This window comes from Numenius arquata, chromosome 10, assembly GCF_964106895.1.
Source record: "Numenius arquata chromosome 10, bNumArq3.hap1.1, whole genome shotgun sequence".
Taxonomy (NCBI): Eukaryota; Metazoa; Chordata; class Aves; order Charadriiformes; family Scolopacidae; genus Numenius; species Numenius arquata.
The window spans coordinates 10,430,181-10,444,774 of record NC_133585.1 but is presented as its reverse complement, the minus strand read 5'-3'; the positions used below and the strand labels follow the sequence as shown (position 1 = coordinate 10,444,774).

The following is a 14,594-nucleotide window of genomic DNA, read 5'->3' as shown; positions in this document are numbered from 1 at the left end:
GCTGTTAGTACAACAAAATCAACAACCATGAATTTTTTTTTTTCCAGTGAACATTTTACATTTAAAGAGGAAAGTATTTTTTTAAACCAGATAGTCAGACCTTGCACTCTCCAGCATTGGAAATTCACTTTGAATTCATTTGTTCCTCCTTTACTATTTTGCTGTCATTTTTATTTCTTTGAGACTGCCCATTTCCAATTCCTATTTACTGTTCCTAGCTCCTAGGAACTGCATATTTTCCTATCCTCTCCGTTTGTATTTTGTCAACATGGAGTTCAGAAAGGATGAGTCAATTCCAAATAATCCCAAGGCTGGCTTAAGAAAATAAATCAGGTCTATCAATAATAATTCTTGAGAACATTTTCAAATACCATTTGGACCTTTCATGGGTCCAAATTTTGACTTGACCTCTGAAGTACAAGGTTAGAAAACTTTGGAATGTGGGCAAGTTTACACAACTTTCAAGTCAAGAAATACACTGTCCCACTAGCTGTTTATGGGAACTGTCACTGTCAACAGTAGGAAAACAGAGTCTTCCACACCTAGGTCTGACGCGGTTACTGTATATGTACCTTTGCTGAAGCTGAGAGCGAGCTTTCAGTCTCCGTGAGGATTTTAATAAGCATCCTCAAAAGCACTTCATGGGTCTTTCTAAAAACGTTTCCGCACTAAAGGAACACTTAATCTTTTTGTATGATGCGTTAGTGATTTTTATGTTTAACAGCCATTATACTATCATTCTAAACGCTGGACATGATGGCTTCCTGCTTCTGTTTCCAAGATCACAAAACACAGCCCTTCAGGTGGGCTAACAGCCGGGCTGAAACCCCGTAGCATCCTTGTCATCATCTAGGACTTTCTGCAGTCTGACTGTCAGAACCGGCAGCCAGCTCTGTCCGAGTGAGCGGAATTCAATTGCACGTACACAAATTTTAAGTAGATGCTCTCCAGATTTAGCAGGTTCTAAAGGCACTTCACTTTATCTTATATTTCTTGGAATTTGTCTGGCTTCCACCCCATTCTCCAAGGACTGTTTATGCCTTTCACATTTCATGATTATGTGAAATGCATAAACAGCCCTTGGAACAAGGCCTGAAATCCAGGCCTAAGATCAGTACCTTCTTTGCCTGTCTCTTTGTGGAAGATCTGTCCTCTGCAAATGCCAACTTTTCAGTTCCCACTGGAAAGAAAACTCAAAACTCTATAGGAGCCATGATCCAGAATTCTCCTCCTATGGTAAGTAAGATCTTTGTTACTAGAACCATCTTGCAACTGTAAGAAAGAGTAGCTCATTTTAGCATCTTTTGGTTTTCTTACCTAGTGCGCTCCAAAGTAACGTGCCTACTGCAGACAAGTGGCCACTTACATAATGCTCTGAACTTTGCAGGTTTGTGGAGGAAGTGATTTAGGTGCCTTGTGTCAGGCAAGCACTCATGATACTTCCTCTCAGTGGTAAACCCAGGACAAAAAGCCCTCGGGCACAATTCTTTATTTCACGGAGCAAACTCTTAGCAGCTTGGCTGGCTGCTCTGGATGCCATTCAGAGGAGCCCTGTCAGTCATCTTATGTCTTTGAGCACCCAATAGCTTTTTGACACCATCTTACAGGTGGTACTTACCCCCCAGGCAGCTCAGAACATGGACAGAACACATGGTTCTCTGCACCTGTCCCTGAGTAACAACCCAGCCATTTATTGGAGAACTCAAGTCAGGATGGAAACTCTACCTAAGCTGCTCCCTGATACTGTTCCCTTTATTTTTTTTTTAGAATCTTAAACACAAGAAGGAACTTACCCTCATGCCACAATTATCTTCTGAAGTGAACATTAGATATCTTCAATCTCCCTTGCAGGGAACCACACAAAGAGCTGGAAGATCTAGAGCCAGTAGTTAACTAACAAGAAACTTACTGGGTAGACATAGTGGCATGTCTTCAATGCAGCATCTCACAATAATCTAGACTGACAGGATTTAATCGTCTAGAAATACAGATGCGTTTATATGTTAATAAAAAAGCAAAAAGCACAGGCATTTCATTTACATGAAGTTTTATTATCCTTCAACCTCAGCTGGTACTCCATTGCTCCAACCTTAGCAGAGTTTTGCTCCCCGAGGTAAACAGGTTTTCAACCGACTGTCTCTGACTGAAAACATCTAGGCTAGGTCAGATTTTAGACCCAGCCTTTCATTAATACAGTCAGACACAAAAGAGCAGTTGAAATCCTGACCACCTGAAAGGCTGGCAAAGCAACAAAAGAAGATCCAGGAGGATTTTCATCTTTTTCTATGTTTGAATAGAGAATCTTTCCTCTGTATTGATCACTAAGTAGTTAAGAAGCGATTAAACTGCACGTTCAAGAAACAGATGCATTCTATATTTCAAGCTGTGATCACAAACATGTGGAACTATTTTTCCGCTTATGAAGCCTGTGGTTTTATCTTCTCAGCAGCTTCAAGGACAGATGGAAGGCTGACTTTGTCTCCAAATTCCTTCTCACGATGCTCCAGTAAAACACCCTAGTCAAAGACACAAGAGAGAAATTCATATACTAGTCTACCCATGGGAGATCAACTGACCAGCAAATAATTCCAGAAAAGAAACTTTTGGTCTCAAAGGAGACATAAAAGCAGCCTAGAGCTCCATAAAAGCCTAAAAGCAGTACCTGTCTTTCTGCCCCAATCACATATACTCCTCCCAGGGTGAATCCTTCTCCTTCCAGGTTACCACTATATCCACTTTTCCAAGCACGGAAGAAATTTTGCCAGACCCCAAAGCGGAAAAAGCCTGACATCATCATTTTTCGTTTGCGTGGACCATAGAAGCCTTTCTGCAGGGAAACAGAAAACATCTTGGCAAACAAAGTGAAAAGGACTCTTCCTCCCAAAAGAAATTAAGAAAACCAGCCAACCCTGTATCCAAGAAAGGTCGCCAACACACAAAAACTAACCAGGCAGAGCTCAAACAGAACTGCACCTGAACTAACCTCTTTAACACACTACCTGACCACTTACCTCCACACAGCTGACTAGTGGTACTGCCACCACTCGTGGTTTTTATGCTGATCCATGGGTATTTAAGCTCCATGTACATCCACATCCCTATTACTGACAATGTGGTGCTTTGTGATAAATGTCTTTTTTCTTATTTTTGAAGTATGACAATAAAAATGCTGGTAAAGAGATAACAGTGGTGCCAAGCCCTGAAACTTTATCAGACACCTGTTTAGTTTGGGGTGGTTTTTTGGGGTTTGTTTTGTTTTCTTTTTAAATCAGCCTGACTTACATAGGCAGAGTGGGGAGGGAAAATAAAGTTATCTTCTAGCTGACTTAGCTGTCTTCTTTTTCCTTCAGAAGCCAAATGGTTTCTAAATGCATCTTCTGGGTTAAGGAATAAGCAGGGCTGTGGTTTTGTAGGACCTGAGACTGGCATATGCCAGTGTACTGGGACAAGGCGTATCACTGCATAGGCTGTACATCATGAATTAATTATGTCTGTCACCTTCAGACCTTGATTCACACATCATAAACATTGGCAAGTCACACAGCCAGTGGAAGAAAACGAATAAATATTAACAAGCCACGTTGTTTACCTGTTAAAGCGGAGGGGAGGAATAATCCTGCAACAGCATGTTATCAGTGCATAGCTACAGACCAGTTTGTAAGCTGAGCGGGATATATATGAGAAAAGCAAAGCTAATTACCTTCTTAAACTACAATGCTACTAAATCCTTTTTCATTCAGACCACATTCTACTTATATTATTTATACAAGCTCTTCAAAGAGGACATTCTTCTAGTCCAAAGATGGACTAGATGATCTCCAGAGGTCCCTTCCAACCCCATATCATTTTGTGATTCTGTGATTCATAAGCTTGTTTTTAAACAAAAGGAGAACACCAACTTCACTATACCTTTTCATCCAGAAAGATTTCTCCTTTGAAGTAATGCTGAAAATCCTCCACTTCAGTCCCTATCTTCTCTTTCACAACAGCATAGAGAGGGACACCCAGCTTGGACAGCTGGGGTTTCAGAGAGGAGAGCTCAGAAGCCTCCTAAGAAGGGGAAAAAAAGTTCAATCATTTATGGCAGTAGATGGAGGTTGGAAAGCCTCACCTTGAATTTCAGAAACGTTAAGTAAATTCTAGCTAGAGCTGCAAAGCAGAAACAGACCTGTGAATCGACATTTAAGCTAGTTTTATTCCTAGGCAGGTCTTCTTTATATTTATTAAAATTTTCTTCATTAAGCACAGAGGAAGTAGATTTTTTAAGCATTTACTGGATAAAATATTAAAATCCTGGATAAAACATAGTTTTAACTCAAAGCTGTAGATACACCTTGCCTGTGCCAGGGGCTCAACACTTTTTTTAAATGTTTACAGAACAGTTAAAAGATAGTGGTTGCACATCATTTAACTTTCCCAGGGAAAATAATCAGGGCATTTCTTCATACACCTTCAGTATCCCAGAAGCAATACTGCTTTTTTCTGGTGTGTAAGAGTGTAAGGTGTTGACATTCATCTCCTGGGTTTTTTGTTCTACTGAAGGCCTCTCGGCTCCCACAGTTTGTGCAAAAGTCTCCGAGGTTTCCAACAGATCAGAGTGCATAATGCAAATGTGTTTCTTCTCATCTCCAATGGAGAAAGGTCATTTTTACTGGACAAGACTCCCACAAAGAACTCCACACTTTAAAAAATAACTCAGTTTAAACGAACACCCTCAGCCACCTAACCAAAATGCCTTCACTTGCGGGGTATCTAGAATTTAGTGAGTATCAAGTAACAGACGGGTGAACAGAGGAGAAAAGACATTAGAGAAGGCCATCAGTAGGTGAAAGGGTAAGCGGAGCTTTCCAGTTCACTGCTCTCTGTCTTTTTCAGAGGAAATGAAAAAGGATGAATCAGCATCACACGCAAACACCGAGGTAGTGAGTGTGAGAGTTAAAGATAATGGAAGTGTGTGTGTTTTGTCCCTTGCTAAAAAATAAAAACCTACTGCCTGCAGGTTAACAGATACGGCGAGTCACCTGCATTGAACCGTTCCAGCAACTCAGAGCCAGTGGGGAAAGAAGCAGCTTTCATACTATGGAGAAACATTAATGGACACACAAAAAAAGGGCAACTGAACTGTTCTTAGGAGAAAGGCAAGAACTCACAAAAATGCTACGAGTATACTGCAATCAAAAATAACTTCAGTTTAGACAATTTAAAAGCTTTTTCAAACATTTTCACAGTTAAAATACAAAACAATTCTTTGTTCTCATTAGCTCATCAGTAGTGTGACTGCTTGTTAAAAATTTGAAGTTTTGAAGCAAAAATAAGAATTAGAAAATTAAATTTCTCTCCCCTCAATCTTTTCCAGAAAGAAAAAAAACGACCCACAATTCTTTGAATTGGGGTCTTTATTTCTACTTAGGAAATTAGCTTTAAAGACAAAAAATCAATAATGAATTCCTGTCTGACTGTATGTGAAAGGCAGAGAGTCAGTCAGGCACGTAGCGCGTTCTCCTCCTGCCTACGCTACACCTGTTCAGAAAGCAAAGTACTTTAATCTTTAACCTTCCATGAATTCTACACATACTTAAGCAGTTACTACTGATGGGAGCAGATCCCTTAATTAAGTGGTTGCCATATTAATTGCTCCATGTTATAGAGTAGTGAGTAACAACATAATAGCTATTTTTCCCCATAGCTATGAGAAAAATAATGGCCAAGGTGCAAGTTATGGCTGTTCCCAGGCACACGGTACATTCAAATCTTATTTTAAGTGTCTCCTCCCACCTCCACCCAAGGAGCCTAATGCCAACTTAAGGATCCAATTTTGTTTCCCAACCCACCTTGTTATGGAACACCTTATCTTCAGACTCCTTACCTTCCTGCCTCACGTTCAGAATCCAGAACAGTGACGGACACCCCTTTATGCACATCTCTTTTTTGCTGATGGGCTTTATCTCATGGCTTTCTGCCAGTCCAGTCTTCGGCTGCTTTTGACCAAAGACTACCTGGCTCACAGAGATTTTTTTTGGACATATGGAATACAACTAGCTCATAAGACTCATTACCAATTGGATTTTGTGTAATCTCCCTTTCTAATTACCATGGGCTAGGTCTTTGGCAGACGTAAAAATCATGCAACCATTGCCTTCAGAAGGAAAATGCTCAGGACCTAGGCTATACAAACCAGCTGCAAAGAAGTATACTGTTAGCTAGCAACCAGTTTGGGCTAGGAAACAAGACCTTTCAGATACTTAAGATGCATTTGATGACTGTCCTGTTGGTGCCCTCCCTTTATTTAAAGGAAATCTAAGCAAGTAGATCTCAACTCTTCCTATTAATCCCCAAGCCCAGCAAGTACCTCTCTGCACAAAAATCATCCAGGTCTTCGCACAGCCATGATCACTGCACCATTCTTCTTCCATAGTTCACCTGCTTTGAATGTTCTTTGTTCTGTTTATATAGGAAAAACAGCATCAGTAATATCAGCCATTCTTGTTTATAATGATCAATGTTTTAAGGATCAACACAAAGCATTGCAGAGAATTCCACATTCAAATACAGTTCTATCAGAAAAAAATCCTATATGCATAACAGGGTATTATTGCTTTATTGATTTTTAGAAGTGTGTCATGTTTCATCCAGAAAAATCAGGTTTGGTTGCTTTTTCTTCACCAGAATTATCTGCTATCAAAGATGCCCAACTACATGTTATAACTACGAAAGACTATGAAAAAGTCTTCCAACCTTGGCCTTACATTCGTTATTATTGAAGAATGTGGGCTGAAACATCCAGAATCTTACCTGATCCCAAAGTTTTTAGCTCTATCTCCTCTAAAAACTCCAATGTAGCCTTTTCTGGCTTGGACAAGAATAAGTCAGTGTTCGCGAGGACAATCCCTGTCACAGCTGCCCCAATGGCTCCAAGACCAACAGACCACATGCCCATGGTGAAGATCCCAAAGTCAGGTAGGAAGGACATTTCTGTAAAGAGAAAAAAGAAAGCAGCTCCAACAATGGACATCGATGACGCCAGACAAGGAGGAACTGGATTAAAACAACAACTAAAAGCTCACATGGACATTTTTGGTTTGGAGATGATCTGTATATTTATTAATGTGCTAAACGGGATTTTAGAAGATCTAGATTACATTCCAGTTCTGTGCCTGACCCACATGAAAACTATGAACAAGACATTCTTGCCTTTTCCCGCTATGACACTGACAAAAACATTCATGATTAAAATGCCATGAGGGGTAAAATGACAGACGTATATATGTGTAATAAAGAGCCTCTAACAAGATAACCTTTAAGTCAGCCAGTAACTTAAATTATTACAGTAAGACAGTGGTTTCTTGCAAAAAAGAAGCGTTTATAGATTAAATGTTTTTTTTTCCCACTAATCTATATCAAACAGTGAATTTTATAAATATACCACAGAAGACTAAAAAAAAAAAAATAAAAAAAATATCTGTATCTGGTTCACTGCAACTGGTAACCTTTCCTGTTCCTTACAGTTCCACACTAGAACCAAAGCAGGCACCAAGCCAAAATTAGAGCTTATCAGTCATGCCTGCAGACAGAAGTATGTCGACTTGCAACCATTTTATTTGACGGAGTGATCCAACATTACAAACATGCCCTGGACAGCACCTTCTATATGCTAACCAATTTCCACTCTTGCTAAAGCAGAAATGACATCAGGAACAAACAACTTGAACTCGCACCCATCAGTCAGAACCGATAACACTGCAACGAAAGCCATTCCATACGCCAGCTCAAGTCTTAAAGTACGAACACTACTTCTTGTTACCGGTGACTCTAGTTTGGTGGCAATTTTATTTAACCACTATTCATCCACAAATTCCGTCCCCCCCAGCCCAATCCTGACCCTTGCACATGTTTCACAAGCCTGGAAAGGGCTGACAGCCACCTTCCAGTGAGGCAGTATCAGTCATGAGGATGCAGGAAAGCACATTTAGCCCTGCCTCATGGACAAAATTCAAGACCCAGCTCTGAGCAATAACTGGTACAAGAGTCATTGGAGTTTTGGGCGTCTAAGAAGTCCCTGTACGCTTACTTCGGAACAGTTATGTGTTACAAAGGGCTGTAGATTTGCAGTCACCCAACTTTAGCATTACACAATACAGAGAATCAAGTTTTTTCCACAGCCATCTGCAAAATCCTATTCCCTGATGGACTGTTTTGGTAAATATTACCGTCTGTATATACTTTTGTATGGGAGAGTTTTTCCTCTCATAAATATGGGAAAATATTAGTGTTTTGAACTGCGACTGGCAATAAACCAGACAAACACATAATCTTTATCCCCACAGGTAGCTATTGCCAGAATTCAGAAAGTAAAAACTAGTAGCAGCTCCTCGCTTTTGTGTCAGAGCCACAGTGCCCAGAGTTTTCTGGGAGAAAACCCCTTTCCATCCTTAAAACTAGCTCCAGAATACTGACAAACAAATACAACCAACTGCCTGCCTGCAGACATAGCTAGGAAACATTCTGAAGCAAAGATCACTTTATTCTTGTAACAGCATACTTGGTTCCAAGGCAGACAGTATCGCAGAATCTAGAAACAAGTAATCCATGATCCCGAGCAGGAAACAAGGCCAGTTTACACAAACACAACGCAGATAAGAGAACAGATTCTATCGCATTTCACCACTTATTTCTAACCAAGGGAAACCTCCTTTGATCATATCTGCTTTCTCTACATACTTTTTTTCAAGCATAAAGTCATACTGTAATGACAATTTTTTGATATCTGCCTCTGACTCCTATCAGAGACCGTCCTGACCCCTGCCTTTGGAATGACTGAAATGTAATTCAAAATATATTGCTTTAATGCAGCAACGTCATTGTGTTAAGACTTAAAATCTCTGTGGCGACCCAAAAGACCCTGCTCCCTTCCAGCATTCAATTATCCAACTATTCTTTGGACTTGACTCATCTGGTCAAGAACTGTTTTTCTCCTAATTCTTAGTTACAAGTCCGGGAGGAGGGAGGGACACAATACCCGATTATTAACCCCTTGTGCATGTCATTTGTGTACAAAAATGTTGCCAAATTTGTAGCAACTGATTAATGAGTAGTTCTCACAAAGCTTTTTATTTTTATTAGCATTATTAGCATCGCTAAAAGCCAGCTTCCACTCAGTTGTAGTTAATAGAGAGATCATTAAGCTCAGTAAACACATCTCTAGTTTAATTGGACTCTTTGGTCTCCACCCAGTGACAAAAAACCCTATTCAAATATGCAAATCTTTTGCTATTTAAATAAACAGGGGAATAGAAGAAGCAGTTCTACACGGTGATACTGAAATCCCTCTCCTGCTAAGCAAACACTATAGTGAGACACTCTGAAAAATACATATGGGAAACAGCGGCCAGGATTATTAAAACATTTGCTAACAATGTCATTGAACCCCAAGTGAAGAGACTAAATGGAAAACAGCTGAGCATTTGCAACTAGCAGCTTCATTTCTGTTTAGCTGCCGTTTATTAAGGACATCTGAAGATCAAAATAACTTCACAACCCTCCACCTTAAAATGCAAACACTACTGCCTTGTGATCAAACTCTACGAGTTTTTAAACATCAAACGACAACCCACTCTAAGAAGACAGAACAAAGCATCCCATAAACCATAATCCACGAGGAGAAGATACAACGGAGCATCCCGAAAGCCTTTAACATCGAGGCGCACGCACTCACCAGAGCCCACGCTGCCGGCACCAGCATCAGCCACCACCAGCTCCCCCGAACGCCAGCGCAGGCAGGAGGGAAGACAAACTGCACGGCCACGAGTGGCAAGTGGGCAGGACTAGGTAGTAGTCCAGCTCTGGAGCCTTTGCCTTGCGGCTAGGACCTGGCTCTCCGCGTCTTTGAGCAATACGTGCCACAGTCACCCTGCGGCGGTTACGAAAGCACAGCTGTCCAATCCAGGGCAAGATTGTTTTAAAGGTATCTTAATCACATGGTTACTCTTTTTATGGGGTGGGTGGGTACAGGGAACGGGAATTACCGAGAGCTTTTCTGAAGCAGGGAACAGCGCTGAACTTCAAGATCTGTGTGCCATGTCATGCTTTTCTGTAGAACCGTGCATTTTTACAAGTAATATTTTCCCTATGTCGCAGCTTTGTTCTACTTCTAACCCCCCCCCCCCCCCCCCCCCCCGCATGCCAAAACAATACAAACAACTCTGGAAACAATTAAAAAGCTATCACAATGCACAATACTAGAAAAAAGTTTAAATATAGAGGCTATACTGGTGAATTAACCCAGCGTTTCTATGCTTGGTTACCTGCTTTAGTGGCAACATCCCTTCACTAAAGAGCATCATTTTCTCTGAAGCTATCAGATCTGCAAGCTCTCAACTCTGCTAAAACCTCCAGAAGGGAACGAGCACTTCAGTTTACAAAGAACAGAGGCCAAAGAAAAAAGAAAAAACATCTTTTTGTGTGTTTTTGTGGTGACCACAAAAGATCGCAAAGATAACAGTGAGTTATTTTATGGTCTGTCAGTACTCAGCTAACCAGAATTTAAACAAGCTTAGTCTTAATCCTGTTCTAAGCGCCAGTTGATGGTCTTCACTTTGTGTGAAGAAGACCAGTTTTCTAGATGTCTCATTTCCCTCCCACCCACAACTTCAGAAAAAATTGTCATTAAGAGGATAGCTATCCTTAAACATTTATTTTAGCAGTATAAACAGGACCCATTGCAGCTGTGTCAAAAAAACCCTGGGAAGTCTGTGTTTTCAAGTTGTCAATAAAACTCAGGGCAGCACACAGATTTACTTACGTATTTTTCCTAAGAAAAGAGCTGAGCAAAAGCGGAAACAGTTAGTGGACACTCTCACAAGTTGGACCGCACTAGCACATATACCTGAGTCTGAAATGGCCTTGACCCTTGCTTATTCTTCCCTTCTCTCCCACTCACAACTTGCCCAAGACATTCTGTATTGAGTCTAAAAATCTTTCAGAGCTTTGTCACAACCTGCATACCCCAAACAAGTTAAGCTGATTATTTCTTATGAGACATTCCCCCCCCAAATGAGTCATATTACAAGTATCTTTGTAATCTAACTCCTATAAAGAAAATCCACAATCTGCAATAACCTGGTAACACACTCATCAAGATTTCATGAGCTTTTAAATACCATTAAGGATTACAACATACAGCATCCTGATCGATCTTCAAAATTAGCCCTAAGTGGGGATTTGACTGGAGAAACTTCAGATCTGCCTTCCAACTTAAATTGGCCTTTAACTTCCCAGATCAATGCACAAAGCAGCCTCCTAACATTTCTGATGGCACGAATGTAAGTAATTTTTCACAACAAAATTTCTTCTTTTCACCATTGTAAAGATCCTGTAACAAACCATTCCTTGTGTTGAGAACAACAGTCTTTTTTTCACATTTCTTCCCAGTCTGCGCATGTTTCATTACTGAATTCAGTACACCACTGCGCTTGGCTCCAGCTGAAGTGAAAGTTGCTGTCAAGCAAGCAAACCATACTCCTTCCTTTGAAAGGAAGTTACTTGATAGACCAAACGATCTCCCCCATTCTGAGGCTGTTTTAAAGAAACCAAGCCTCTCAACAACCCTTTTGAGCAAGGGAGAGCAGAGAGCTCTTGCGCAGCACATCGGAAATCTTCCAACTCTCTAAGTGTATCCCAGAGGGGACAGGCAGCTAGATATCCCGTACAGGAAAATTCAGATCTCTGCTCAGTCAGCAAAATGGAGACTCTACAGAGATGGGAGGAAGTTCTTGGAGCACAGAACTGCAAAAAGGACTTATGTGAAGATAATACAGGCTAAACTCATTGCTGGGGATCCAGAGCAGGAAAGCTGCTCGCTGTGGCAGTCTGCAGAGCTGGGGGAAAGAAGGGAAATACCACCAGACCCACTGGTAACGCAAACCAGCGTTCACCACAATCACAGTGACCTGCTAGACATCAAGCGGGTCCCTCCAACCCAGCCACAATTCCTGCAGATTCAAGCTTAAATTATTTTCCCACCTCTGTGGATTCTTAGGCCTTGCTTGTATTTTAATGTTCACATTCCTCGCATTGCACCATTTCTAACAGCAAAATTATTCGTTACTAAAAGCAAAAATACAAGACAATCGACAACTCCAAGTCATAGGGCTGGGGGGGTTGGGGGGACACGCTCTATGCATAAATTAGTCACCCATTAGTCTCAGCAGATACACCCAGCTGAGAACAATTTCCCCACAACATACTCTACCCCTTTCTGTTGCCCGCCTCCAACCAAGGTCTGATGGGGAAATTATCCTCGTCGTTCCAGAAAGCTGGGAGGACTCCACGTTTATCCCCACCCCCCACCCCCGCTCGCCCGGCCACCCCAGCCCCTCGTTTCCCTAAATTTAGTCATCGTTGTCGCCTCTTCCCCGCTGCATAAGCGGGGATGGGGAGACAAGCCGGCGGAGAGGCCCGGTGGCGCTGCGGGGACAGCTTCTTCCACGTCCTCCCCCCGCTTCCCACGGCCGGGAGGAGCGGCGGCTCCCACGCACCCTTCCTCCCCCCTCCGCACCCCCCCCCGCTCCGCACTCACACTGCAGCACCGCACCGCCGATCCCGGCTCCGCGGCCGCGCCGCCCCCGCCGCCCTCCGCGGGGAAACGGCGGTCCCCGGTGCCCTTCGGCACGGCGTCCCCCGGCGGCCCGTGCCGTGCCCTGCACGGGGATCAGGGGATTATCCCCGCCCGTAGGGACGGGAATGAATAAACACCTTCTGTTCCCTCCCGCGACCCGTTTTCCCCTCGCTAGGATTTTATAGTTCCTGGGAAAGCAAATAAAAAAACCCAAAATATATTTTAAACTCCTGCACTTAAATATATTTAAGGCAAAACCCCTCCCCCTCCCCTCCCTCCACCCCCCCGACAACTTAAATCCGAGAACGCAATGAGGTTACCATTCAGGTGGTCGGATTAACGAGGCACTTAAAATGCCTACACGTATATTGCCTTCAAGAATATACTTGCTCAGATAAGGCAGCCAACGACACGTCACAACGGCATTTAAATAAAGAAACGACATATATTTTAAGCTCCTGCACTTAAATATATTTAAGGCCACCCTCCCCCCAACAACTTAAATCCGAGAACGTAATGAGGTTACCATTCAAGTGGTCCGATTAACGAGGCACTTAAAATGCCTACACATATATTGCCTTCAAGAATATACTTGCTCAGATAAGGCAGCCAACGACACGTCACAACGGCATTTAACGAACACGCTCTTCAGTCGCTCGTGCAGTCATTAGGCACCGCTCCAGCCACAACCTCGGAGGACTGGTCTTCGCTGCCTTGGGACTATTTCCCGAGGTCTCCTGTTAACCTGGCACTTTTAATACCAAAAACCAAACAAAAAAAAAAAGTCGTAGCAACGATGGCAGAGTGCGGTCGGTAACACAACAGCAGCTCAGGAGAACTAACGCAACCTCTTTGATGGTACCAGAGAGTCTACATTCCAAGTGACCGAGCGCCACTGTTTTTCAGCATGTCCCAAACTTATCTAGACCAAATGGCCTTTTCTTATCTCTCTCTTAACTGGGAGTCACCAGCCACTCCGGTTAGACCTGCTCGGTTTGCCCCTTATTTGCATTTTCTGTTTATCTTGAGTGCGGAGCTTGGCTTTTTGAGGAATCTCACCACAGACCAAGGTCTCTCTCCTAATTGGAAGCAACAACAGCACCACAATTCTGACCTTGCACAGACCAAACGAGGCAACGTGCCGCGTGTGCTGGGATGCACCAGAAATCACCGCCTGGAAGCCAGCCTGGGCACCCCGGCAGACCCCGTTGAGCACAAGCCCACGTCGCTTCCCAGAGGCTGCCTGTTCCTGGATCACCCTGCCCCGCTCCGATGGGAGAGTGCAGCCGGGCGGCCACACCGACCAGCGCTTCTGGAAGACAGAGCCTGGTTGCATCACGTTGCTTCCTACATGTCAGAATGGCAGAGTCTTGTAGTTGCAGGGAAAAAATTTTGGGTCTTTTTGCCCGAAATTGTGGTAGCTATGCTTTTGTCAATATACATGCTTTTAGAAGTCGAATGGATTATAAAAAGCACTAAAGTTACTCAGGCTTATCAGCAATTAAAAAACAACCTAAGGAAACTTCATGGCAGAAGCAGCATTACTGGACTCCCTGAATCTAGGAGGGTTTGGGGCTGCCTTTTTTTCCTCATTGGAAATACATGAAACCAAGTAATATCTCTATTTTTTCTCCTCAAACAGTGTGGGAAGGTCTTCTATCAACACCAAAGTGTTGGTGCCTTTCTCACTGTTTTGGAAATGCAATCAGCATTAGAACATAAGTATCTTTGCCACTGCGACACACCAATCTTCAGAAAAACATTATGACAAAAAAAAAGATCGACAAATTTTGCCAGCCATCATGTAATTAAAAACCCAATTTCTGTAGGCTGTCAACATTCCTTTCTTCTGAATTTTGTAATAGTTGTGGCTCCACCTGTCAACATTTGTCAATGGTAGAACTACAGCTCCATTATTTTTGTTCCCATGGTAAGCAAAACAAAACAAAAAACCAACCTTTTTTCTTAATACTTCTGTACA

General features: G+C 42.4%; 1 protein-coding gene across 3 annotated transcripts; it reads right to left on the bottom strand.

Annotated features, from left to right (window-relative positions):
* Positions 1-2,033: 2,033 nt before the first annotated feature.
* Positions 2,034-12,882, bottom strand: PRXL2A (peroxiredoxin like 2A). Of its 3 annotated transcripts, none has more exons than XM_074154792.1 (6): positions 12,575-12,882; positions 6,793-6,972; positions 6,350-6,441; positions 3,910-4,050; positions 2,663-2,827; positions 2,034-2,516 (listed from the first exon to the last, which is right to left on the bottom strand). In XM_074154792.1, the coding sequence occupies exons 2-6, from the start codon at positions 6,968-6,970 to the stop codon at positions 2,418-2,420; spliced, it is 675 nt and encodes a 224-aa protein (XP_074010893.1). In that variant the 5' UTR covers positions 6,971-6,972; positions 12,575-12,882; the 3' UTR covers positions 2,034-2,417. The 3 variants fall into 3 exon arrangements, with proteins under 3 accessions (XP_074010893.1, XP_074010894.1, XP_074010895.1); XM_074154793.1 differs by lacking the exon at positions 12,575-12,882 and adding an exon at positions 9,713-9,909; XM_074154794.1 differs by lacking the exon at positions 12,575-12,882 and having other exon boundaries at positions 6,793-6,976.
* Positions 12,883-14,594: the final 1,712 nt, after the last annotated feature.